This window comes from Melopsittacus undulatus, chromosome Z, assembly GCF_012275295.1.
Source record: "Melopsittacus undulatus isolate bMelUnd1 chromosome Z, bMelUnd1.mat.Z, whole genome shotgun sequence".
Classification (NCBI taxonomy): Eukaryota; Metazoa; Chordata; class Aves; order Psittaciformes; family Psittaculidae; genus Melopsittacus; species Melopsittacus undulatus.
In genome coordinates, this window is record NC_047557.1 from 42,713,599 (window position 1) to 42,740,536 (window position 26,938).

The following is a 26,938-nucleotide window of genomic DNA, read 5'->3' on the forward strand; positions in this document are numbered from 1 at the left end:
CTTTCTCTCCTGCAGAGTAGGGTGGAAAATAATTGGTGAAGAAATATAGATATACAAAAAAGAGTAGAATTGGCAGTTACAAAACAAACCCTTGACAATTGCATTAATGGTAATGCATTCCATTCCAGTTCATGGTGAAGTAAAAGGAGTTGGTCTGGTAGATCAAATATGGCTTTCATTGCAAGACTGCGACAATGAAGGTGAGATGATACAGCTATTCAGACTCCTAACTTATAAAGAGCAAAGACTGTGTGGTTTTTAAATATGCCTAGTGAATTTACAGAATTATTTATTCTTGGAACAGATGTCATTGTGAAACACTAAATTTGTTTTCAGTTATATTTTGGGAATGTATCTATCCTATTATGTTCATGTATACATACATTTTTAGTCAAAAAATATATATGCAGTCCAAATTGTGAATAATTAATGATGCATGTTAGGTTCTCCTATGAATGTGAGAAATTCTTTTTGTGTAAATATCAGGGCTTTGAACAGGACTTGAAAGGGATTTTATTCTATTGAAATATATGATAAATTGGGATGGTCTAAATAACAGTGTGAGAGTATAACTTGCTGTCTTGCTTTGCTCATTACAAATACATTGTGAAGCAGCTGGTAAGAATCCATCTGGTATAAGCAAATACAGCTGTATATCTAGGGAAAGGTCCCAAATATCATGTTCAGACTGGTGTCTTCAGATGAATGTTGTTTTTTATTTGTTAGTTGTGTGTGTCCTAGGGTAGTTTGTTGATTTTATTTTTTTTTTTGGGGGGGGATGTGTATGTGTGAGTGCATTGCGTTTTGTTTTTTGTTAGGTTTTTTCTTTTTTTTTTTAATTTGCTGACTTGTTTTCAATCATTGTCTTATTTTCCAGTCCAAACAAGAGTAAAATTACAAGAACTCTCAAGAAACTGTTAATACTTTTTTTCAGACAGAATGTCAAAAATTGCATTCTGTTCCATCAATATTGATTCATGGCACCAAGACAAAATAATTAGAAGCAGCTGAATACCAGGGTTTTGTGTCTTACATTAACAAAGTTGGTACAATTTTTTGCAAAGGAATTTAACTAGTTGCAATACTGGTATGAGTTTCACATTAGAGTCACCTCTTTCATTCTAATATCAGCAAAAGTTCAATTCTATATTATCTGTTATGTGGTCTCCCTGGAGAGTGGGCAGAGTGTGTGGTTTGCATGTACTGTATAATTTCACTCAGTTTTGGGGCAAAGCACAGCAGTGTTTGAGGCTACCAATATGCCATCGAAGAAAATGGGGCTAGGATATATTCTGAGACCCCTAGGGACAGGCATTGACTGTGTCCATATATTTAAAACTTCTCCTTCATCACTCAAATAAGGTGACCTCATATGTACTGTGTATTGTAAATAGTTCCTGAGTCATGCTCTCCTTTGAACCATACTGGGACATTGTCTGGGAAAGAGCTATTTATCTTAGACCAAAACAGTACCTTAATTTAATATAGATTAAATAATTGTGGATAAAAAAGAAGATATGCCCTTGCTCAAGCCTGGGCTGTGGCCTTTTTCTTATTGACACACGTGTGCCCCAAGCCTATTTTTCTTTGAAATCTTTAGCTTAATAGGTGGACCTGGAAGCAACTAGTCTTGCACATCCTATTTACGCTAAAGTACTTTTGGCTTGTTAACTACTGTTCATGTCTTGTGTCTCTGTTCCCCATGTAAATACACAAGTTTGCTCTGGTGGGGTGGTGTCATTCAGGCTCTACTTTGGAGCAGCCTTGCTCTAAGTCTGAGTTTATTTTCTGGAAGGAAGTTGGGGAGGTGGGGATGAGACGAAAACCCCTTCTTGTGAAAGGAAAGCAGGTCTAAGCTCCATTGCTGCTTGTTTCTGCAGTGGTAGTAGCACAAGTGGAGAGCAGCACCTTGGCCAATGCTGGCAGCATTGTGGCCAAAGCTTTGTGTGGTTCCAGGGACTCTGAACGTGCGACTGTTGCAGGCTAGAACCTGCTTGGTTTCTGGAGCCAGAAGGTAGTCAGTCTTTCTGTTTGCCTGACCAAAGGAGAGCCAGGCATATTGGCTTGGCTGTTTATTGACTGAAAAGGAGGCAGGAGATCCAAGGACCTTGAATGTCTTAGAGTGTCATTAGGAAGAATTATCACCAAGTAAACATCAATCTCTCTTTTTTCAAAATAAATATATCTTATTTTAAATGCATTTAATGCATTTTGTTAATTCTCTCTGTAGAAAAACAGAAATTCAGAAGACACACTTTGGCAATGCTACACAAATAACTGAGTGATAGCACTATTTGTTTTCTGGTTCTGTTCCTGACAGATTTATATGGTAGTAATATGTTTGGGAGTGGTTTACTTTGGTTGGGTAAGAGGATGGGACTTTGTTTCACATGCACAAAGAGGGGAAGGATATTTCCATTGCTGTTCATGCAGCTTGGTAATTTCTCTTCCTAGTGCCTCAGTGGCAGCAGACAATCAGGATTCAAATAGGATATACAGTACGATGTGTGCCAGCAGCTCCAGTCACAGGAACACAGTTTCAATTAAGAGAACACTCTCATTTACTTACTTACTTGCTAATAAACTAATCTGGCAGTTAGGGGAATATCCATACAGGCTCATGCCTAATTTGTTTCATGCTAATTAAGTTTACAATTACATGGTATCATTTAATAAAATGTTTACTTTTACCCATAAAGTCACTGAGTCTTCATATGGGTCTTTTTTGCTGTAGTTGAGGTGCAATTAACCTTTTAAATATAGTATTTCTTCTGTTGAAAGGTGATGTAAAAGGTAGTGCACAGAAACGCGAAGAGTGGGAGCTTTCCTTTTTTCTATGACCATTTTCCTTCTCCATTCCATGGTGTATCCTGTGAAGGGTGATCCTTTGAATGGAGACGCATTTTGTTCCGGTGTAAAACTGAGAACTGAGTGAAGCAAACCAATGCCGGACTGGCGTAAGTGCACATTATTTTCACTTTAGCTCCAAGCAGCTGTGATACAGGAGGCTCAACCTGCTTCATTTAGTACTGTGTTGTGCAGTATTTTTCCTTTAAAATACTCCATCTTCTGTGTTTGGGAGGAATCAGAGGGACATTCACAGCCAAGCAGTGTCTTTGGTATGATTCCATCTTACTGAGGTATCTACTAGGAGAAAGAAAAGTCCCTGGAGTCTTGGAAGAGGTGTAGAACCTAAATATATATATCTCAAACTGCCTGAAAAATGTGTGCCAGACTTCTAGATGGCTTTTTAGGAATATCAATCCAGGCTATGAGGTTCATGAGGAAATGTCCCATACCTCACCCTTCTCGACTCTCAGAGTGCATATACTGCTGTGGAGGAGGACTAGTGTAGATAAGGTTCAGTGGAAAGCAACTATAAGACTTCTCTATGCTGTGACATTAGGATCTGTGGCAAGAGATAACTAGCATGGCATTTAGAGACCTATGTCTTTATTTTTCTGTCAGAAGAGAATTTTGTGGAGCAAAACAGTAACTGGGCTAGCTGGGATGTGGGTCTTGGCTTGCTATCAGTCTGTTGTCCTGATGATTGCCTACAAATGGATCTATATGTTTTGAGGTACATCATTGGTTGCTGCATGGAAGTTCATGAAGTGACTTTAAAGAAAGGCAGCTGAGATTAATGAAGTAAAAAAAAAAAAAGAATGTTTTACTAGAAGCACTCAGTGATTAGGATTAGTGTTTTCTAAGAAGTATTCAGGAATCGCAGACTTAAGGTAAAATGTCACAGAAATGAAGTTGGAGAATTGCTCAGTAGCAACTATGAGCCTGTAATGATCAAAGAAGTTAATATTGTTGTAAGGCAACAGTAAGTAAAATAATCCCACTATAAGTGAATAATAGGATATAGTACCATAATTTTTATTGTACAAGAATAAACATCAGCGTTTCCCTAATTTGTATATAAAAACTGTTTTGCTAGTTCTTGTCAAAAGACCATGTATTGAAAATGTGGAATATCTATTGATCCCTGGAATTATGCAGACTAACATGATGGTAGAGATGACTTCAATACTTAGATAGAGGCAGAATGGTTTCAAAGTTGACATTGATTCTGTTTTTCAAAAGGGTAAGACTAGATTATGCTGTGTCCATGTGCTGTGACCTTTTTTTGTGGCTTTAACTGGCACTTGTAAAAAATATCTGTGTAGTAGCATTTCTGTATTTTACATGCATACCAGTGAGTGTATTAAACACAAATGCTAGTGATATCATAAGGTAAACAGCCTTTTTTCTTAATAGCTTCAACTTTTCAAGTACTGGCAAAAAGATTCGAGAAAACATTTCTTGATAAGTTGATTGATCTCTAAGGCATACAGTGTTTCATGCAAATGAAGTGTGAAATAACCTGCAGACATTCATGTTTTAAAATGGGTATGCAGATAGTAATTGCTATGTCCTTTTCTATGAACTGGGTTTCTATTAACGTCTGTTTACTGGGGCCTGGGGGGAACTGCTGTTACTGCAGAGTTCTGTTTCATAGTCTGAACAGTTGCTTAGTCACACTCTCTCTTTTTCACTTTAACCTGTCCCTGAATTAGAAGTTGTGCAAGGTATATGCACTGAATAGGTCTGAGCACTGGTGGTTTGAGCTTCAGCTTTTAATGTCCTTGACTCTCACTAATCAATAGCAAGTAAATAGCTACAGCATCAGCAACAGTACTGTAAAATGAAATGCCTGTTGGATACCATGGTGGAAGACATGAAGGTAATGACTCTCCTTGAGAAAGCTGCAATATTTTCTCCTTAAGAGTGCTGAAAACAAATGTTTAATTTTATGCTGCGTGCTTGGAAAACGAGAACATCTTCTAATGTATCATAATGGGAAGTAAAATAAAAGCTCCAAATCAAACTAAGGAAAAACAGATTAATGTATTAAGTGATCTGTAATCGGTGTACAGAACAGTTAGCTCAAAATATTTTTTGTGTCTAAAATGCTGAATAGACAGATCAAGTTTTACTTCCTTGGTTCTACCTTATTTCACACTGAAAACAGCTTTATAGGGTTATATACTGAAGTACATATAATTCCGTTTGACCCCCTTTCTCATTTTATGAACTTGTAGATCAATGAAACAAACCATTAAATAGATTGAATGCTGCTTGCAACACTAATATTAATGGCTCCAATTTTATTAAGCCCATTTGGAAGTCTCATATAGGTGACAGCATCCATAAAATGATAAACTATGTTTCCTCATCTGTGGAGCATAAATTTAAACATTAGAGGAAAAGCTAGTGATAGTGGAAAAGAAATCTTTCTGAGATACTGAAGAATTTTGAAGAACTGTAAAGGAGAACAAAAACTCTGAAGATTTTAGTTGCTATAAATATTACTGAGGTTAATATGATATTGTACCGTGTACTGCCTTCCTGTTGTTGTAGGCAACTGGAGCACATACGAGGGTCAAGACTTTTCATCTTGATGTAGAACTTCATGGAATAGACTGCTTAATCTCTTCTGGTCCTAGTTCTTCCAATTGCTGAGTTAATTCAGTTATTAGAAACTCTGATCTGAAAAGAAAGATTAATGTGAAATTCAGATCCAGATTTTTTTGGGAATCCTTGACCTCTAATTAAGAGCTAAGAGTGTGTCCAGGTCTTTGTGGTTTCAGCTCTTTGATTTTCACTTTGTTTGTCTTTTATCCAAACATTTTTCTTTAGGTATGAAAAGTCATATTTACATATGCCATTAGAATGTTTGTTACTGTGCTCTGAAACGCAAGGCAGTAGTGAGCCTGCTGCATGCAAAATCTGGAAAATCTTAAAAAAAAAAAAAGTATGGTTTTCTTCAGACAACTCTATCTTCTGCTGTTGTGAGGCTAGACATTCTTCTTTGTACCACAACCATTCTCCAGAAACCAGGACCCTCTTCTTGCTTTCCAATAAAAATGAGGTGACATTTGGTCCCCAATTAGCCACAGCATTAGCTAGCTCTGCTCTTTGGAACAGTGGCTCAAATCCAAGAAGCAAAAAAAGCTAGAAATGAATTATCTCATTTGATTTTCTACTTGAAACCAGAAACTGACAAATATGATACAAATACCTTTTTAGGTAATGCAACTACATCTTTTTGCTTTTCTCCCTTTCACTCAGCAGTTTGAGCTTTTTCCATGTAAATCATTGTTCATTTAAAAAGACCAGAGATACACGCTGTATTGTGCTTGATTTCTCCAAGCTAGAGAAAGTGAAAATGTTAATTAATCTTCATTTCAAAACACTCTGTTTAAATCAAGGCCCCAAGTAACATTCTGCTTAGGGTAAACCACATGTACTTGGTGAAGAGAGAAGGTGTAATGAGACTTAACATCATAGAAATTTTTGGTTGCTCTTCTGTTTGTGTTTTCCCTTGAATGCTTGGGTTTACACATATAAACTCCAAATTTATGCAAGTCATATGTAGAGAGTAGGATGTGAGTATAAGGAACAGTTTTAAATTCAGTTAAGTCATCATTACAGGAAACTTTTATTTACTCTGGCAGAGTTTAGTTCAGGTTTGTAATGACCAAGAAAGTTTGACTGCAGATCTCTGGTTCATCGGAATACAGTATTTCAAATTCTGTTTGGTTGAAAAAGATTTCAAACAGCTAAGATTTATCACCTTGCTTTGTGAAAAAGTTCAGAAGATGACAACGTCATAACGTTTTCCGTCCTGAAAGATTTAGGTGAAGGCTTGTAGGGAGTATACCCAGTGAGAAGGCGTGTGATTGAGATTGTTTGGAACAGGTAGAAACTGAGCCCATGGATATGTGACTATCTTCATAACAATGATGTTCCCAAAATTGGCAGTGCATTAGATGTTATGAAGCCATTAACTGCTCAGTTCTGTGTTACGTGCTGGGTAAAGGAGAGAAAAAAGTGGGCTTCATTACGTGCAAAAAGGACCGTGTTTATGAAAAACTCTTTTTTCAGAATGCATTCAGTATGTTAAAACTTGGGGCTTTACTATTATGCTTTCCATTTTATACTTTCTTCTCTAATGACAGAAAAACTAAAAAAGCTATTAAAGGACTTAAAGGCGTTTTATCCAGTTCCCAATGAGAATAATCTCATTGGAAGTTACGGGTCATCCAGTGCCTGAGACACAGATCTAAAACCCTCATGAGATACTTTCAGAAAGCCAATTGTAGACTAAAAGCAATTCTCACTGTTGGCTCAACTGAATCTACATTAATAACATAATTCAGATTGCACTTGCTGTAGCACATTCTCTTGTGGGAGAGCATTTGGACTTAAATTTGTTTTTCCTGAAATAGTGTATTGCAAAATCAGTATAATGTTTAAGACTAATAATGAACACAGTGTTCACTTCAGAACTCTCTGAACGAAGAGTTAATATTGGAAATAAAGTATCAGCAGGTTACATTTTAAAATACTTATAATTTTCTTTATTGTCTTGGACACATTTGCATCTCAGAGAGACAGATACATAATGTTCCTTTAAAAGATGAATGAAGTACTGTCATTCCTTGTACAGGGAAGATGGATAGGTTTTTTCTCTCTTTCACTTTTATTTTGAGTTTTTTATTTTTATTCTTTAGTATACTTTCCTCTGTGAGTCTGAGTGGCAGCTTACATAACAGCAGTGTTGTTTTTTTTTTTTAAACTATATATTAAACTCAGAATCCAGTGCCCTGGCAGTAACTCAAGCCAAAATCAGGCTTTGCCTCAACCTGCCTACTGACTCCTTTTGAACTCTGAGAAGCCGGATGAGAAGCTGGCAGAAATCGTCTTCTAAATATCCAGTGCCCATTATTTTTTTGCCTCTATTACCTCAGAGACTCCAAGTAGTCAGAGATCTAGTGTACAAATTAGTCCAGATTGCCTGCTGCTTAATGGGTTTGCAGCTTTTTCTGTTTTCCCTGGAACCATTTTTCCAAAGCATTTCTGTTCAGTTTCTGCATCTTTATATTTAAATCCTTTTCTCTTGCTCCATTTCTCCTGTGTCCTGTCAGAACCTTTGTATCCCCCCCACCATTGCTCTGTATTTCTATGTCCTTTCCTTCTCTACATAAAACCTGGTTGCTGTCCTTGTTGCAGAAAAGGAAGTCAATTGACTTTTATTTATTGACTAAAACTTATATTTATTGTGATTAATTCTTGTGCCTTTGAGTTCTGGACTCCCTCATGGGCTTTTTGACACCTTTGGACTATTTAGGTCCTTGGTCTGAGGCTCTTTCCATACTGGTTGTTTTAGACATCACTGTTGACTACTAGAATTACTAATATACATGCAGATGCAGCTAAGAATATAAACAGATCTATTGCCTACCTATGCTTTGCATACTACTGTACACTAGAAGGTAGTTCATCAATTAACAACTTCTTAAATTAATATTCAGAGGTGACTTTAAACACAGGAATGTGATTTTTCTGTGTTTGCAGGAGACTGGGTAAGCAATAAACTAAAAGACCAGAAAACTTTCATTTGCAGTAATTTGCTTTAGTGCTACAGTGTGTAGATATGTGTTTTTATGAAACACATCTATCTGTCCTTTGTGTTAGTCTCTGAGCAAGTATGGAATCTCACAAACTTAGGAGAACAAAGTTCCATAAAGGAGGTCTGAACAACCTAGGAGATTCAGAAGAAAGTTAGCAACCGTGCAATAGCTTTCAATTCTAGACTACCAAAATCTTGATGGTACTTCTCATTTTCCATCTAACCTGTAATGTCCAAATGTCCTCAGAAAATAACTTAAGAAATAATGATTAACCACAGTGACTCAGTAAAACTACTGAAAGTACTGGAAAAGCCTGCAGAAAAGGATCCTCAGTCTTCCTCAAGCTCTGTTGTATGGAGTTTGAACATGCATATACAATCATGAAGGTCAACATAGTTTACAGCTGTACATTTTCTTGACATTACAGAGGCTTTTAGGGCTGTGATGTTAATATTGCTTGATTAACTGAATTTTCAAGGGTACAGTTTTGATTTTTAATCCTCTCACGTACTTCACGTTATGGCAAAACAATATTAATTCACTTCAAGATTTTTTATCTATGAGGGAGGAGGCAGTAGAAGGACCCAAATGATGTCAGATTCAGTAAGAGCACAGATTCCAACAATAATGTTGTGTTCCTTACAAGTTCTTAAGATACTTATCACTACATGTGGATGTGTCCATAAGAAACTAATTTTCTCAATGTGAGTCTAGTCTACAACCTTCCTCTCTAGGGAAAACAGACCCCTTGAAGCCTAGCTGTTCTGAAATGATGCTCATTTCAGCTGATACTCTATTTTTTTCTGTGAATTACCCAGTTCCTTTTGTTTTTTCTTAACACCTTACACTAAACCTTATCAGTTATTTCAGAGAAATGGAATTTTTACCACACCCTTTTGGAAATATGTGGTGGCTTAAAGCTAGCATGTTCAGCTTCTGAGTGTGCCATTATCAGCTTCCTGGGTAGAAGTACTAAGAATGCCTCAAGGTTTGAACAAGCAAGAAAATGCAATGTAAATGAATTAGTCATAGTTACTTAATTACTAACAGTCAAATTCAACTTCTCTTGAAACTGATAGTTTAAATCCCATTCATTGAAAAAAATAAAGATTTGGCTCTGAATTGTTGTTTAAAGTGCACTGGAGTACAGGTAATCTTTCACTCTTTATAAACATTGAGAACATACTAAAGCAAGGTAAAAAAGTAACCAAAACCAAACAAAAATACTAATTATTATGTTTGGTACAATTCTCACTTTTTTTTTTTTTTTTCAAATGTCATTAGAGCAAGTAATGGTGACTGTCAACAGTGATGTACATAGTAACTCAACTGCATCAGATACCAGCAGACTGGGTAAGAAAATGCTATTCTAGGAAGTATTTATGATATATTCAGTTTGATTTCATACAAGGCCAAACAATAGCGTTCTTCACAATACTTAGCCTTAGACAGTTATGTAACGTTTGGGGGATGGGTTTCTCCTTCATCTCAAAAAGAATTTTTGGGGATTTTTACTTGTGTTTCCAAGTACCATCATCGCATTTAGCTCTTGTTGAAATTTAGAAACAGTAAATTTTAAGGTAGTTAACTATTGTTTCCACCAGCACCATTTTTTTCTGCTGTTACAAAGTAATCTAACAATGTTAAGAGCAGGAGCCTATTTGGAGCAGGCAGAAAGAATGATGTGCACACAGGTAAGCATGAAACAAAGGTTATAGAGGAACCTGGTGTTGTGCTTCTAGTATCTCTGTGGTGTAGCAGGGTTCCTTTCACTTTCTTTGTGGACCAGACCTAGGACAGAGAATTTCACTGTGCACCCAGGCTTGTTCACCGTAAGCCTTTGCACAGGGCAGGACACCTGACTGGGGTTTTTCTGACCTATGCATAGTACAGTCCCTTGTTGGAGAATTCTAGATTTATTTCATTACAGCTAGATAGGAATATTTTGATATGTTAAAGACATGAATAACATGCCTTATGCATTTTTAGTTAATGGATAAAATTGTTGGCCACAAGATAGAGCTAATGTTGTCATTTTCATAAATTCATATGGTTTTTATTTAACATTATGTATGCTTTAAATGCATTTTATGTTTATGTGTTTGATTGTTAAGTATTCATTTGTGTTTGGACATTCTTATTAATTTGTCTGACTTTTTTTTTAAAAAGCATGATTTCTCACATTTTATTTTGTTTCTTTTAGGTTTTGTTTTATTTCATAAGATCCCACTGGATGGGTAAATGAAATAAGGAAAAGATGAGAGAGGGGCTGTTGAGCTTGTGTGGAAGCTGTATGCTGCATATTAGGGAGTGGACAGTGTTCTTGCCCTGTGAAGTGCCACCACCCTTGGACTTCTCTTTTAGACATTGTTTGTGTTTGGAGAACTGTAGAAGTACATTCAAATCAGTAGCTGGTTTTGCAAGAACAGGGTGAAGCCAAGGCCTGAGGCAGCTATAAAACTCAAGAAAGTCCAGATATAAGCTATCATACTCTTTTCTATTGCCTTGTCCCCACTGTGTCTTCCAAAATGACATTGAGATCAAATTACAATATACTGTTTCCTCTGTCAATTTTTTTCCGATGAACTTAACTGGAAAGATGTTGTTCATAAATAATATTTATCAAAGGTGAACTGCAAAGTTGCTTTAATTTTTTATTGCATTTGTGGCTCTGCAAATCTTCAAAAGCCTAATTTGAGCGTGTGTGTAAACTCACTGATTTCAGTGGGAATGCTCACATCCTTGAAGTTAAGTTCTTTTTGGGGTGTGGCCTTCAATCCTGAAGCAGTAAATTGCAGAGCTGGCCCTGCAAATCTTATTTATTTATGTGGTTCCCCTGACTTTACCAGGAAGATGGACAGTATGAGCTGTATACAGAAAGGTGGCAATGCTGTTAGTGTGTTTGGATATTGAACCAGTGCCATCAGTTACAGATTCAGTTAGGTAGTGCTTATTCAATATAGCCCAATAAGTTTTGTGAGTGTACAAATCTTTAGCAGGCTGGAATGCTGATTCTGAGCCAAGAGCAAGATAACAACGCTATACGCTTAGTCCTTCAGACTGTATGCTTACAGGCATATTTAACTGTTCAAGTTTAACTGTGGAGTATACTTCAGAATATGTTTCAGCATACTTCAGAATATGTTTCAACATACTTCAGAGGAGAAGCTAGTCTCTTCTGAGGAGAATTATTATAACGAGTAAAGCAAAGCAAAGACAGTTTTGCAGGAGAAGGGACTGCATTTAGATATAGTGCTAGACATTCACTTTCATGCTCTTTATCAAACCTTGAGATCTTTTCAGGTTAGGAAATCATTGTAAGAAATATAAAGTTTCTAGTGTTTTAACTGAGAGTTAACTACAAAGATGAGCAGCAAAAATTTGGGATAGTTACATTTCTATGTATTTTGCTTATATTTATGAGTTATGTTTTTATTTTCATTCCATACAATTACAGTCAGTAAAAAAGGAAAGAAGTTTTTTCTCTTCTGTATGCACTTTTCATTGGTTTTGCTATTTAATTTCATCCATTTTCACTCTTCCATTGAAACACTGCTGTCTTTTCTTTCACTGTAGTCTCTTACAGCGTACACCATCCCTCTGCCAAGACAATATTGTCTTGACTCTTTTGCCCTGTCTCTGTGTACTTACTTGCTTTATGCCTTGTAAGACACTCAATACTTCAGCTTTTCCCTTGTGTTTTTTTCAGTCTCTTGCATCCAAGTTTCTTATTCCTGCTGTGCTCATTTTGGAAATATCCTTATTAGTCAAGAAATATGTCTATATTTGCATTCTTCTAGGCCTGTGTAGTGAGCTATATTCTTTCTCTTGCCACTGGAGTTGCAGATGCTAAAGTGGTTTCTTACCTTCTGCCAAACCTGTCCCAAAGATGTGTTCTTGTCCCTACATTAAAGAAGAGGATGGAACATGGAACTGAAAGTCTACTGATGACCTAGCAATCATGGTTTTGCCCTGCACATACTGTGGTGATCTGGGGAAGGATGGAAGCAATTAAAGCTGTCCATCATAATTACTGTTTGATGCTAGACATCAACAAGTGTTGTGCTGGTCCTCAGAAACAAAATTAGGAATGTCTGCCTTTTTTCCTTCTTAATTCTATGTGGATATGGTCTTGTCTTATTTTAGAGAGATACTAACTTTCTCTTCAGATTACTGTTTCTCTTTTAACTTTCCTTTAATTATTTTCATCACATACTTCTTCCTTACACCTTTCCTTCTATTAAAATAAAGTCTCATAACACTGAGCAGATTCTAAATCAATGGATAATTGTTTAGGTCAACAATATTTGAACTGAAGTCAGCGGAGTTACATTAAATGTCAGTTGGATCATGAGCAGAGCTTGACCCAGTAGCCCAGATTCTAGTCTTCATTTTTGCTGGGACAATGTCAACATATTTGGTGTGTATTCACAACTTATTGCCAAATAACTGAGATGAGATTTTGAATCTTTTTGTTTTTTGGAAGGGAAAAGGCAAAGTTGCAGAGCTGTAATTTGGCAGTTAATTTTTGAAATATTTAATTTTAAAAAGTAGTTCTTTCTGATTCATAATATTTATATGCATAAATGTGCACAGTTATTGATTGGGGATTTTACATAATATTTTTGTAATTTATTGTGTAGCACTTTGCAGTTCATCTTTATGATATAGAGTAGGTTTGTCCTTCAAATATTTCAGCATGTACTGACACAGTATTTTGGATATTATGTAATCATGGAGATAACTTTAATAAACCACAACTGATTTATGCACCAGTGATATATATATATTTATATATATATATATACATAGTAGAATATCATTCTTACATATTTTGTACTGTATCTTATATATTAGCCACTCAGTGCACTGTTACTTGACGCAGATATTCACAGAACTGTATGGATTACAGTATGTGATTTGTTGCTAATAATGTCTTAACGCCAATGTTTAATGATTGGTGGAAAAAGACTATGTGTTTCTAAAATGGTTTATTGTCAGTATGTGGACAGAACCTCTTGATGCTAACAGAGCTAGTTTTAACATGGCAATTATAGTGCCCACTAGCTCCTGTCTTTCAGCTTGATTGTAAGTGACATTGCTTGTAACTGTAGAGATTCTGATCTGCCCAAATGGTATTGGTTTGCAAAGGGCTCCATTAATTACGAATTCTTGACCTCCTTAAAATAAAGCAAGACTGAAACTAAGAATCATGCAGGAAACATTAACATGGTAAAAGTTTCTGGACATCCAGGATTTGACATTAAAAAGCTTTTATATTGTTTCACTGAGCAATAAAAAAGGCTATGAAATGTCTAAAGCCAGAGTTGCTGTTTTTTTCACTGAAAAAAATAAAGACATTAAACTAAAATAAAAGCGTATTTCTAATGTTCTGCTAGAAAGGGTTTATTTATCCTGGAATTTACTTTAAATTGACATTTAATATACTCAGAGAAGTATTGAGATAAGCTGTTGAGCAGTTTGATGGGCAAATTAGTTGGGGGACTGAAGAGAAAGCAGTGCTTGTGGTATTATGGTGTGAGGCAACATGTACCATCCAGTCTGTTAAATAAACTCGTTCATGTCGAATTTGGTGGAAGTTTGACCAGTGACCAGGTTTATGTTGCAAACAAGGGCATTATTCCCAGGCAGAACCCTGGGTCTGTGTTGTGCTTGTTGCAGCTGCCTGCCATGCCAAGCAAGCTGGAGGCCCTTGTGAAGGCTATTCCTGCAGAAGGATGTTTGGGAAAACGCCTTTTTTAAATTGGAGTTGTGAGAGCTCATTGCCAGGGCAGATGGAGGCTGCTGTGACATATTTTCATGGTAAAGTGTGTGTGTCTGAGTACCCTAACCTGTACAAGGCAGTCCCCAAGCTTTCCACTGCCTTGACTATCAGCCGGATCTCTCCCAGGCAGCAGTGAAGAAAACGATCTATTTCAGTGGGATCAAGATCCTTGGGGGCAGCAGACAGTGCCAGGAAAGCCTGTGGACAGCTAGTTGGAAATAATTCTGCTTCAAATAGTTCTCTCAGGAATTGCTCTTTCTTTTTTGACTTTTGACTGCTAGCAGAAACACTTGAAATCTATTTTTTTCCTAGGATGCATACAATTCATAAGCCCAATTTTTCAAAGATTAACAGACTTATAAGCTTGCCATGTAGGAGTGACCATTAAGCATCCTACTGGCTCTTTATGCAACAAAATTCATGCAAATGTCCAGTTTCTCAGTTGCTTCATCTGACCATCCATGATAAATCCAAAATTGAATCAACAGCAAGAAGACCAGAACTTTGCAGTTTTTTGAATGCTTAAAACTTGCAAATGGTTTGTAAAGTTGGAATCCTTTCTGATATCTTCTTAATTCAGCCCTCTTTTTTTGGTTACATATTTAACATTTGAAATAACTGGAAATTATTTTTAGTATTTTTTTTTCTTCATCTTCTTCCTCATTATTCTCTCTGGCTTCTTCTTTTCCTTCCGATTTTCAGTTGTCCTGTCTTCTCTTCTGTTTCAGAGAGAGCTTCATATCCTCCTTTATGAGCTGTGGTAAGCTTTCTTCTCCATAGGGTACAAATATGCAGGACCTTTGAATACCCTTTCCATCATTATCTGATGGTGTGAAATATTCCAGATTTTACTGTAGGCCCATGTTGTGCCAGATTTTGTCATCTGACCTCCACAGCAAGAGTTTGTGGGTGTATTTGGAAGTATTTGAAGTTAGGAATACAGCATTATAGGACACACAGTACATTGGCACTCTTTATTTTACGTTTCACAGCCCATTTCATTGCCCATTTCCATGGGAATTTGTATCCCCAAACTTTTGAAGCTGGTTTCTATTTGTTCTGAGTTTTTTTTTCTGCATATGTTTAAATCTTCTGTGAAAATAGAAAATGACGCATTAATTGGAAATAAATATGACTGTTTAGTTACAAACAAAATTGTAGTTACACAAACATGTAGACTGAGTTACCTTGTAGAAGATGTTACTGTCTTTTAACAAAACCTAAAGGTTAAGTGGCTAACTTATGTTAATCAAAAAGAGGTAGATCAAAATAGATACAGACATGATACAAGCGTGACATATGCTTGTAGTTTTAATAGCATCCTTCCATTATTAGCTATACTTTTGTGGCTGCATGGAGTGTGGTGTGTAACCATGTGTGTCCTGGCCTGAAGTAGAGTTGCAGTCAGTGTAGATCCAAACTGCTTTCATTTTGAACAAGGCAATTCCCCTACAGTCCCTGAAGTCAGCAATTCACACAGTGTTAGTAAGCAGATTATGATTTAATATAGGATGAAAATCCCCTCATCGCATCCACATTTTCACTGTAACTTCCTTCCTTGGCTGGAATGACAACAACTATATAGGATTTCAGGGAACTATCTGATGTTCAAGGAAGCAGGGGGTGAAGTCAAGGCTTTGTTGTGATGACTTTGATTTTTTGTTGATGGTGAGCAGTGTAGGGCTCATACCTCTGGCATGTCCACAACACTGAAAAGAAAATCCTGATTTTTTCCTGATTTTTTTTGTTTTGTTTTGGTTTTTTTTGCTTTTTAACACAGCTATTTTAACTGACATTACTGGCTTTACTAGTGTGAGAGCATAATTGGGCTGCCATGCTACTGCGCAAACCTGAGACCAGGGTCTTTGGAAAATACATTTGAAATGTATTCTCTGTGTTCCTTGTCCTTTCTTGGATATCAAGTTCAACTTAAAAATAGGAAGAGTCATTATGTTGATTTCAAAGTATGGAATGTATGCACTTTTTGCTAAAATTTATATTTCACATGTTCAGAAAAGTAGTATTCTAAAAGATAAACAATGCCTCCTACTCTAACATAATCTCATTAAAAAAAAAAGTTTGCTGCAATCCATCAGCAAGCTATGAATCTTTTATCTCTCTCTTTTAATTCTTTATGTTGAATCAGTTTTATATTTCCTGTAAATAACAATCATTGTTTTTGTTCCCAAGTAATAGTTTAGACAATGTATATTTACAAAAAATTTACTTGATTGATAAACTTAGTTTTAACAGGCCAACAAAGTTTTATAATTCATTATTATTGCATTGTGTCTTTCACTCTCTGTAAATTGAGTACATCTAGTATTTCATTAGTTATTGTGGACTGTGTTGGAAGATAGGTGAATCTTGGAGGTCGTCACCTGTTATCTGCTGATATAAATAAACTTATTGTTGCTTTTGTTTTCTGATAAACAACAAGATTCAACTCCTTAATTATTTTTTAGAACATCTTGAATGGTTAAAAAAAATACCTTCCCCCAAACTGCTTATAATAGTTTTGTTTGTATTTAATTTAATTTAAATATATGTGTTTAGCATATACATTCAATTTAGAATTTAGATCAGATGTATTTGGATCAAATGACTATGTATTCGGCTGTTTGCCATAAGCAAAACAGGTAAGTTTTATATGTCAGGGCATGCTTCATCTACTCAGAACTTAAAATAGAATAAGTTGGTTGGTTGAATTCTCAAGTAATCTGTGCTGATTTTCCAAACTATTTTGAGGAAACATCAGTTCTGTGATTTGAAGGGTGTGTTTGCATTGCGACTTCTGTTTGTTTGCCTGAACCATGTGAATTTCGTGACAGACCTAGTGTAACAGTGCACAAAAATGTAGGAAAGGTTATGTTGCAGTTTAAGTGCAAGTTTTTTGTTTGTTTTTTTTTTTTTTTTGCTTTTTAGTAAGGCATTTCATATTTTCCCATAAGTTTGATTGCTGTATTTGGACTATGGCAGACGTGGATATTGCGTTACATGTTTATTTTCTTGCTTCTGAAATGTTTGGTCACACTTTTCTCTTCTGGAAGCTCAGCACATTTCCGAGCATTGTACCAAATCTGCTTTGTATGCCCACAGGGAATTTTGAATTTTTCACCTATTAGCAGAATTTAAATGCTATGTAGTGTATTTTATATGTACACTTTTTTATTATCATACTCTAAAATATGCCTTTAGAACCAATTTGATGTATCCTCGCTATTTGGAAGAAAGATTCTCTTTTTCTAAGAGGAGCTTTCAGTAAAACTTGCTATTATAATCAATCTGTGATATTCTGTAAGCTGGTAGGTACAGTTATTATAAAGAAAATATTCAAACAATATAAAATATTAGATTCATTAAAATTCTTTGCCAAATAGAACATTTTTAAATTGTGATGTATCGGATATTTTTTTTGAGTGGTAACAAACTTGCCATTGAAATATTCTAGTAAGGATTTGCAGCCTCAGCAGAGGAAGAAGTTATCTAGGAAGAGCAATCAAAAAACCAAAGCTAAGTAAAGGCAAAAATGAAAATATCTGTGTACACTGCGCAGAAAATTATGAATTCAACAAGATAAGATGCAACATAAATTCTTCATGTTCTTGATAATTCAAATTAGCATAAAAATGCAAACAATGGTTCCTTTTTTAATGAGCACAAATTGTAACTTAACAGTATTCTTGTAGATGTCTTTTTTGCATCTTTTAAATGAGGTAAAAATACAAAGAGCATGTATTGGGTATTTGTAACTTGAGAAATTTTTATTTCCATCGAATTTTTCCATTAACATACTGCAAGAATAAAATGTTACTTTCATAGGTTAGTTTATATTTCCATTACTATTTTAAAAGTAAAATTAATTTAAAGATCACCTTTTGAGTTTAGTAATTGGTGTTTATTCCTTCTACTATGTTAATAATCAGTCTCTGAAACACAAATGCAGAGCACATAATAAGCAGATCTTTGCATATTGTAGTTTCATGAGCATGGTTGCAAAAAGTCACAAAATTCTAATTTCTGATATTTAGATAATTCTATCGAAAGACCTTTTGGGCAATGTATTTTATCTATAAAAAGCAAATGCAGTGTGTATGTTTCTAAAGTAAGTGTTCTCTAGCTGTGTTGTTGAAAGTGAAAGATACTTTAGATTTAAGTGGGCCTGTTTTGCTTCGCTTCTGTGTTACTATCCAGAGCTCTAGGACTGTCATCATCAGCACAGAGCTAACAATAAAGGAGCCAATTGTCATTAAGGTCTGTAAACAGAGAATGGGGTTTCAACTAAAATAATCCCCTTAAAAACTTAGAACTCTGGTTCTCAGTGTGTGATCAAAAAAAAAAAGTTGGTAAAGAGAACAGAAAAGTGCATTTGAAACAGAGCTGAAAATTTATTTTGATTAAAGTTCTAGTTTGGTGCACAAGTTGAAACTGTGTTTAACATGAATGGCCTGCTCTTGTATTTGAAACCCAGTAATTTAAAAACCACTTGTTTTATTTATGAAATTTGCTTTTCTACTGTGATTTCCAAATTCAATTTATTCCCATTGTGCCATTATTATGATGACATTACTGTGTCTTCATTTTTCATTGTAGTAAACTTTAGATACATGTCAACTGTAATCAGTAAAATCCCAAACAGTGTTTCAGAAGAAATTAGAATATGAACATGACAGTGTCTTTCATAACCCCATTTACTCTTGCTGCATAGAAGTGCTGTGCTGTTTGCACATCCAGAAGAAGTAGTATATTCAACTGCTGTTCTAGGCATGACACCTTCCCAAGAGAGCTGATACACAAAATGAAAATGTGCAAGTTTGCGTTGGGAACACATATTGATGACATCACAGATCGTATTTCCTCAATAACTCTTAATAGCTAACATTAGGTATGAGAAGTTACAAGAATAAACACTGATGAAATTCTCTGTGGCCTGATGGGCAACTAGTCGTGCGGTTTCTTAATTATTAGTGTGATCCCACAGAAGTGTCACGGTGTTTTACCCTGGGAAGGCTTTAGCAAAATTTTAGTGTCTACAGCATTGAAATGGATGATGCCTCAGAAATAGATGTGTCATCTGTGCCCCAGAGAACATGATCCAAGTAAACAGCTAATTCTATATACACCTTTGAATAATGGACAGGTTGTGTTTCTTGTCATTCCAGAAGGCATCCCAGCATAGATCTTGCTGCCTAAACCAGAATTCCCCTCTGTTTTTCTAAAGATGAATGCCATAAAACCAATTTTAATGCTTCCTCAAGAGACCTAGCATGCTTAAGTCAGAGCTTGTAAATTAGGTCACACTTTTCTACCCCAGATTGTGCAGAGGGAACGAAGGTCAATAGGGCTAGCAATGTCAGAAAGTCCTGGTGTACTTGTACTAATTCATGCATAGTCATAAGTTGGTTCACTTCTGTTGAATATCTTCAGATTCCTAGGAAAAATCCAAGGGCTGTATATACCTGGATTATTAGAGCAAAATGTAGAGTCTCTGTAAGTCTAAGCTTTGTGGAAGAAAACACTTCCATAAGACTCTCATTTTCATTCAGATTCAAAACAATGTATATTGCCTTAGATACGAGAGACAAAATTTAAAAGTATGAAAGTATATCAGTGTTGGCTTCCTCATGGTAAACCCATCTTATTGATTTTTCTGCTGATGTCAACTGATTAGATGAAGGACTTAGGTAGTTAGTTTCTCTCTTTATCTTTTATAACCAAGAGTAATTTTTTGGTGATCTGAGGTACTACCTCTGTTGTAATATAGCTGTCTCCCTGTCTTCGTGAAGCCTTGTCTTCTGGGTACCAAGTCGCCCAGTGATAGATAGTTCAGTCCCAGGTGAGTCTTGTGAAGGCTTTTCCCAACCAAGCAGTAACTCTTTGTTATTACTAATTGCTCAGCTGTTTCATTCTTCAATACATGTAATGTTTTCTAAGTATGACTTAAATAAGCAACTTTGTATTTGTTTGCTATGACAGTATGAATCAAAATCAGGTAAGTTCACTGTGAGTGGCCTGACCATTTCCTTTCTCCAATAACAACCAGACATTTGAGGTACCGTTTTTGAAGCAGAATGTGCAGACATCAGCTTTACATTTGCTGTGTGGTATAACAGGCTACCTTTTCCTGTATGTCAGCACTGGTTTTCTTTTGGAATTTGGCATAATCTCTTTCCAGGTAAAGAGACACACTCTATCACTCTTCATCATTGTGTTAAAAAAAGTGTGAAGGGCCACGTACCTCTTCAAGAGGAAGGCAAAGATTTATAACTGTTTTTTCTTTCTAAAGAGAATGCCAGGTTTCCATTCCCTGCTTCAACTTCACATTTTGTTGGAATCGAAATATACATATAATCCTGTTGCTGTTGAACTCCACTACCCTGGAACACAGATGAAGTTGTTAACCTGTGGTTAGGAGGTGATGCCATTGTCTCTGGGGGCAGTTGTCCCTAACTGTGGGTCTCTAACATTTTTTGCTTCTGGGTTCTGGACTCAACTTTTCCCATGGTGAGAGTGGCTAGATATAGATGGCCTACATGATAGCAGTTTGATCAGTGAAAGGGAAAGATACCTGTGCTAGGAAGGGGCAATCTTTGGCAGATGAAGCAGAGAGGCTGAGGACTGATGACGGGGAGACTGAGTTATCCTGTCATCGGTCTAATTACAAAGGGTTTGGTCATCTTTAGGATGGGATTGGAAATTCCAAAAACCTTCTGGTATTTTTTTTTCTCCATTTGGAGACACGCGTATCTTGCTTTGGGTGCCACAAATCAGCCTACTGTGAGATTTATTAAATACAGAATGTAAATGTGATTTTAACTTGCTGTGTTCATAAGGAATTCCATCTGCATGTTGCAAGATGCAAAGAGTTTGTGCAGATGCTTGCCTGGTTACGCTAGAGTCTTGACTCTGACCTGTGACTAAACACAGCACTGTATTCCCCTACAGAATAGATCAGTGGCATTTATTCATTTGAGATTTTTGTCACCACTGCAGTTATGGACATAAGAAAATGTGCATATATATGCAGTCCTGCTTTGAGTCACAACCTTCTTGTATGAAATAATTTTATCTGCTTCAGCATTCTAGGGAGAACGGTTAGTGTACAACATTAAATTGTCTGAGTAATGTGTAACTGCTTTTTTTAGTATTCTGAAACTTTTTATCATTGTCACCTACGCATCGCAATTGCAAGTGCACAGCTTGTACAGTCTGAATCTCCCATCTTTCCTTGCATTGAATTTCTGTTTATGCTGTGTGACTATAAAATGCAAAGAGATCAGTCTGTCCAGCAGTGAGTAACTCTGCATGGGATGCAAACCCACAAGTTACTCAAGATGAGTAGAGATTGAGAAAGGTATGAGCCAGATCCTTTAAGTAATTCACATCAACTAAAAGACCAAGTTAAATATTTGCCATTTGTAAGTACTACTACTACTACGTAAGAATGGTAAATTTTAAAGCTTGAAATTCATTGTGAATGTTTGTAGGAGTAAACATCTTAGGTCTTGCCAAGCATTTAACATAAAAAAAGAAATGCCAACAAAATGAAGCAATGCAATTTTAATTCCAAAACAGTAAGGTTTTTGTGGTGCTTAACCCATAACAACCAGACTCCGTGCAAGATCTGTATTTATCTGTAGTTTCGTGTTTTTTCTATAGAATGGTCTTTTAAGAGATCATGTAGGTGTAAAATAATGCTATATATTACAGTTTTAGTCATGTGTTACTATCAGAATGAATAGCATTGAGCTAGTAGTATTGAATGAGTTTATGTATGCTATATACCTTGAAACTTGCTTTAGAACCCAGATCAGTGAGTTTAATTCAATAGGGCTAGCTTATTTTAAATTCAGGACCCCAGTGTCTTTATGCTGGTGTTTGAATCATTAGTACTGTATTGGTCTTTATTTTGCAAGTCATGGTGGTCCCTAAACATACATTTTTTTCATTAAGAGTTATAAGAAATATCCCGTGAGTGTGAATATTATTTTTTTAGCAATCATTACTTGGCAGTTTGAAATGAATAGTATTGCTAGTGATAGAAAATGTCAGAAATCTGTTGCAATCATATTCTTGAAAATGAGTTTTCATTAAAAAAATTACAGCTGTGGTGACATTCTATGTTATTCTTACTTTCTTATAAAAGTTCAAATGAGTGAGTAGCTCAGGACTTAGTTTTTGATTCATTTTGCAGGCTGGTTAGATAACACAGATGTTTCCAGGTGTAGTATCTTCATTCCCTGGGTTTTACTACCACATCATGAAAATATGGAGAAATTGGCTGGAAAAATAAGAAAAGTTGTTACTTTCTTAACAAACCAAATTCTAATGCCTCTGGAACCTGTATTGTAGAACACCATTCCAACCACTCAGTAAATCATCCACAGCCAGTTACCCCCCTCGGGATAATGGGCTTCACTCATTACTGATGTGGTTCACCTGCCCATCGCAGAAGCCCTGTGAAGCTGTTACATGTTGGCTGCTTCCTGCCATCTTTTTGGTGAGGTGTCTTATCTCTGTGTCACAGAGCCCAGCTTAAAGCCTCCCGAAAGGAGTGTGTGCTCAAGCATTCTTCCATTACTGGAATAGCACAGATACTGTAGATGGCTTCAGTGCTGTTTGCTAAGGATACAGGCTTGCTTCTTTGCTCCTTTCTTGCTTCTTCTTGGGCCTTGAGGAGGGAAGGGAGATACTGCAGGAGGGATTCACTTCTGCTGGCTGCCAGCCCAGCTTTAAGCACTCTCCAGCAAGCTGGCTTGTCCGCCTCGCATCTATCCCTCCTCTGCCAGTCCACGTGACTGCGTGAGTGAAAGATAAAAGACTGAATTCTTGCTAATTTTAACAATCCCAGCAGCACCATAATGAAAACCTAACTCCGTAGCTTTTACATTTCTGGTAGCATGCAGCAAATTGTACCATCTTTAATCCTCTCCCTGGCAAAACTCCCACTGACTGCGGTGGGAGTTTTATCTGAGCATGACCAGAGTTGGAATTTCAGGTTTTGGTCCTATATTAATTTCTCAGCAATAAAGAGAAACGGATTTTATAGATTTTCAGTTAAACATTAGGAAGACATGAAAATGTCATTCTCTGTAATGCAGTGGTACAAATATGGGCAATTACCTTTTGGCATTGCCTCTTGAGAGTAAGACAGATCTATTACTTTAACCCATTCCTAACATAATTCATGTGCAGCCATATATTACAGATGCTGCTTTTCAGTGACACAACTAAGTGCCACAGCAGCATGAGACTTCATTTGCCAAAAAGGTTGTCATTATTCTTAATACAAAGACAGCAGTCCTGATTCCATTGGCATTAAAAGGGATTTTGCACCATTGTCGTTTTAATAAATTACTCTCAGTTGATATTAAGATGAAGGGCATTAGACTCTGTATTGCTAGTTCACTTTTTCTGTTTATACAGTTTTATGTTTCATGTTTGGTTTCACTGTTTCACTCTGTCCCCAGATTTGTTTTTCTCTACATTTTTGCCAACTAGCCACTTGGAGCTCAGCACGTTATTTTAGGTTAAAAAAAAACAAATAAATAATTTAAAGACTGTGAAAATAAAAACCTTTCAGCTTACTGAAATTAATGTATAAATGTGAGGACTCCAAATAATGAAATACTAACTGATTATGTTCCTGCACTGAAGTCCAATTCTTGGTTATTTAGTATTGGTGTGCTTGAAGCTTGGGTGTTCATTTTTCATGCACATAGGAAGTGCACATGTCTGACTTTTGAAGTCTGGTCCTTTGAGATCTATTTGTATGTGACCATTGTAGACTCCAGTTTTCAATTTACTCAGTGCAAGGGGATTGTGGCTTTGTGCAGTCTGGGGCTTTTTGCAATCTCTGAAGACAAGAAGATTATTTTTGCAAACCAATTCAAAGGTATGGTAATTAAAGCAGTTCATATGGTCTTCTGCTTCAATTGGTGCTGATGTTATACACGTGTTCTTTACTCTCATGCAGAATTATAAAACCCATGTTATTCTGTTTTGTAGTATTTGCTTCTAATGGTGGTCAGGAATAAGACTATTTTATTAGCTTCCTTTAGCAGTTCATTTTTGAAAGTATTTAATGTCTATGCAAATCTGTTCTGATAAATCTGTTGCTAAGAAACAGCCATGACTGAATTTTTTGTAGAAGAGGAAGTTATACTGAGAATAAATGAGTGTGACCCTATAATACTTGAGTTTATTAAGTACTAATGGTATTTAGTTCGTACATAGAAATTACATCACTGGAGGCCATGTGGACAAATGGGAACTGAATATTGCAAAGCAATGAAAAGATAGTTAACAAATCCAGTAAAATGCTAGAAAAAGAGAGGATTAGAGAGCCAGATGATCAAGAGAGAATCAATTAAGAAGAGAGAGGCAAAACTCTTCATAAAGGAAGGAGTGGGTAAATAAGGAGAGGAAGCACATCAGAAAAAAGCCAGGGGAGGATACTTGGTAAAGTATACGTAAGTCGAAGAAGAAGCAGAAGTAATGTATGGAAATATTATGTGCAGCATCTGAAAAAAAATATTAACTTTTTTATATTATTTAAAGCCCTGCAGAGCACAAACAGTGATGCTTTAAATATTTTAGCAAAACTTCTTTGTGGGCTCGTGACCACTGTGGGTTAGTGACCAGTTTCACAATTAATACATCCATTTTCAAATCTGCTGCAGCAAAACTGCCAGAGCTTGATTTGTAGTGTGGGATGGCTGAGCTAGCTGGTACAGTGCAAACAGCTTTGACTGGGGGCATTTTCCTGCTTGCCATGGAGGCAGTTTCAAGGAAAGCTGGCAGGAGAAAGGTGACTGGGAGGAGTTTCCAGCAGTTGAGGCAGCATGTGGCAGGGAGGAGGAGCTATCTGTAAATGGCAGTAGAGGATCAACATCTGCAGGCAAAACAGTCAATTCGTGCAGCTAATCCTATAGTTTGTGAGTGATGCTGCAGGGACAGAATTTTGTCATGTTGCCTTTCTATCCGTGAGTGACATTTGCTTCACTGCAGTAATTTTTAGATCTGCATTTTGAGTGTGTAAGTCTTCACTGCCTTTGGAATCATGCCTAGGGAAAGAAGGGTGTTATATGGGGACAATACTGAATCTTTGATTTGAAGGTGTATTGGCAGGGATATTCTTCCAAACCTTCTATTCAGCTTCCTCCCATCTCTGAAGGTGAACTGATTTTTAAATAATGTCCCAAAGATCTAATTGAGCATAATTCAGAATTCTACAACTGTGGAAACGGAAAGTGATTACTGGAAAGCAGTTGTTTTTAGTTTTTTTTTTTATGTTTTCTCACACAAAACCACCAGCTGCTAAAGCAAGTCTGTTTCTAAGATTATTCTACTTTGAAGAATATGGTAGATGCTTCACCTGGGTTTCACAAAAGTTTTTAGTGACACATGTTTGCTGAGCACCAAAAATCTTCCCAGAAGAAAGTTCTGGCCAGTCTCTTGCCAACCAGCAAAAGTTGATCTCTGTCAGAAGGCTAGGGGATTGTACAGTTGCCAATTGCTTTAATGATAGGGGATATAGAGAAAGCCACTGAAATGGTTGCTGTGGCAGAGACACAAAACGAATCTGTTTGACTGTTGCTAGGTAGTGTAATATAAATTGGAATAAAATGTCAGGTGGAAAAGTAAGCTGTTTCTTGCTTTGTGTTCACTGAGGGCCAGTTTTGGATTGTGTCTTCTGTGCTGAAGCCTTCTGCCCTTCCAGCATCCCTCTTTCTTCCAAGACCAGCCACTGCCTTCAGAGCATGTGGAAAGTTTGGGCCATGAGGACCCAAATCCTGTCCAGCCAAGGAGAGACTGAATTACTTAACAAGAAAGAGGTGATAGACTATTAGTTCACCATCCTCCCATTCCATCCTTTTCAGGTGTAGGTAGGGCTTTGAATTTTGTTTATAAAACCTATTTTCAAGGATAGGGAGTGTTTGGAGACGAAGAAAAGTCAGTTCAAGTCAGTACAAGTCCAAGAAAGCATTAGCTGGGCTGCAAGATCAGCTCAGTGAGAGCTGAGTAAACAGCAAAGCTAGATTTCTGCAGATGTTGTTTATAATTTGAGCATGATGTTTGGGTTGATTGTGTGTAATCATTCAGTTTTGCTTCTTTGCAGATTGTCACGTTTAAGGTTAGCCAGTGCAGCTGTAAGTGAAAAATGAATTGGAAGCTGTTATGCTGGAATGCTTATTGAGAACAAATTGAGAGGTATATTTCAATCTAGGACAGTGTTGACTTCATAATTCATGCAATTTTGGAGGCCTGTAAGAATCTTCTCCTAACAGAAAGTGAGAAATGATAGAGGAATTTGTGTTACAGTGTCACGTAGTTAACGCTTCCTCTGATGAAAACTGTTCAGAAAGAATTAAAATAAATCGTACATAAAGAATGCAATTACATAATGCGTGTTCTAGTAGAGTAACCCACTGTAGACTGTGGATCGCTACATCACTGATATGCTTCTCACTCAACTAATCATATATTGATTCTGCAGCCTGGAAAAGTAACTGCTAATGCTGGGCATTTGTTGAGCTACAGATCTTAAACAGTTCTGAACAGACAAAAATTAATATTTGAAGAACCCAGAGTAAGGCCACTCAAGGTGCTAAAGCTGTATCAACCACACCTTTATCTTTTGCAGCAGATACTTCCCTGATATGTCTTCAAAATCTCCAGAAATAGAGAT

At 36.5% G+C, this 26,938-nt stretch overlaps 1 protein-coding gene across 3 annotated transcripts in view; it reads left to right on the forward strand.

Annotated features, from left to right (window-relative positions):
• The window catches only part of NTRK2 (neurotrophic receptor tyrosine kinase 2), a 203,130-nt gene that overhangs the window by 78,265 nt on the left and 97,927 nt on the right, over window positions 1–26,938 (forward strand). Inside the window, exons 12-14 of one of the 3 annotated variants that reach the window (XM_034072838.1) lie at window positions 129–200; window positions 9,747–9,815; window positions 10,666–13,833. In XM_034072838.1, coding sequence (XP_033928729.1) covers window positions 129–200; window positions 9,747–9,815; window positions 10,666–10,703 — 179 coding nt within the window. In that variant the 3' untranslated portion in view covers window positions 10,704–13,833. Of the gene's footprint in view, window positions 1–128; window positions 201–9,746; window positions 9,816–10,665; window positions 13,834–26,938 lie in introns of those variants that run through there. The other 2 variants (XM_034072839.1, XM_034072840.1) reach the window with 2 other exon arrangements.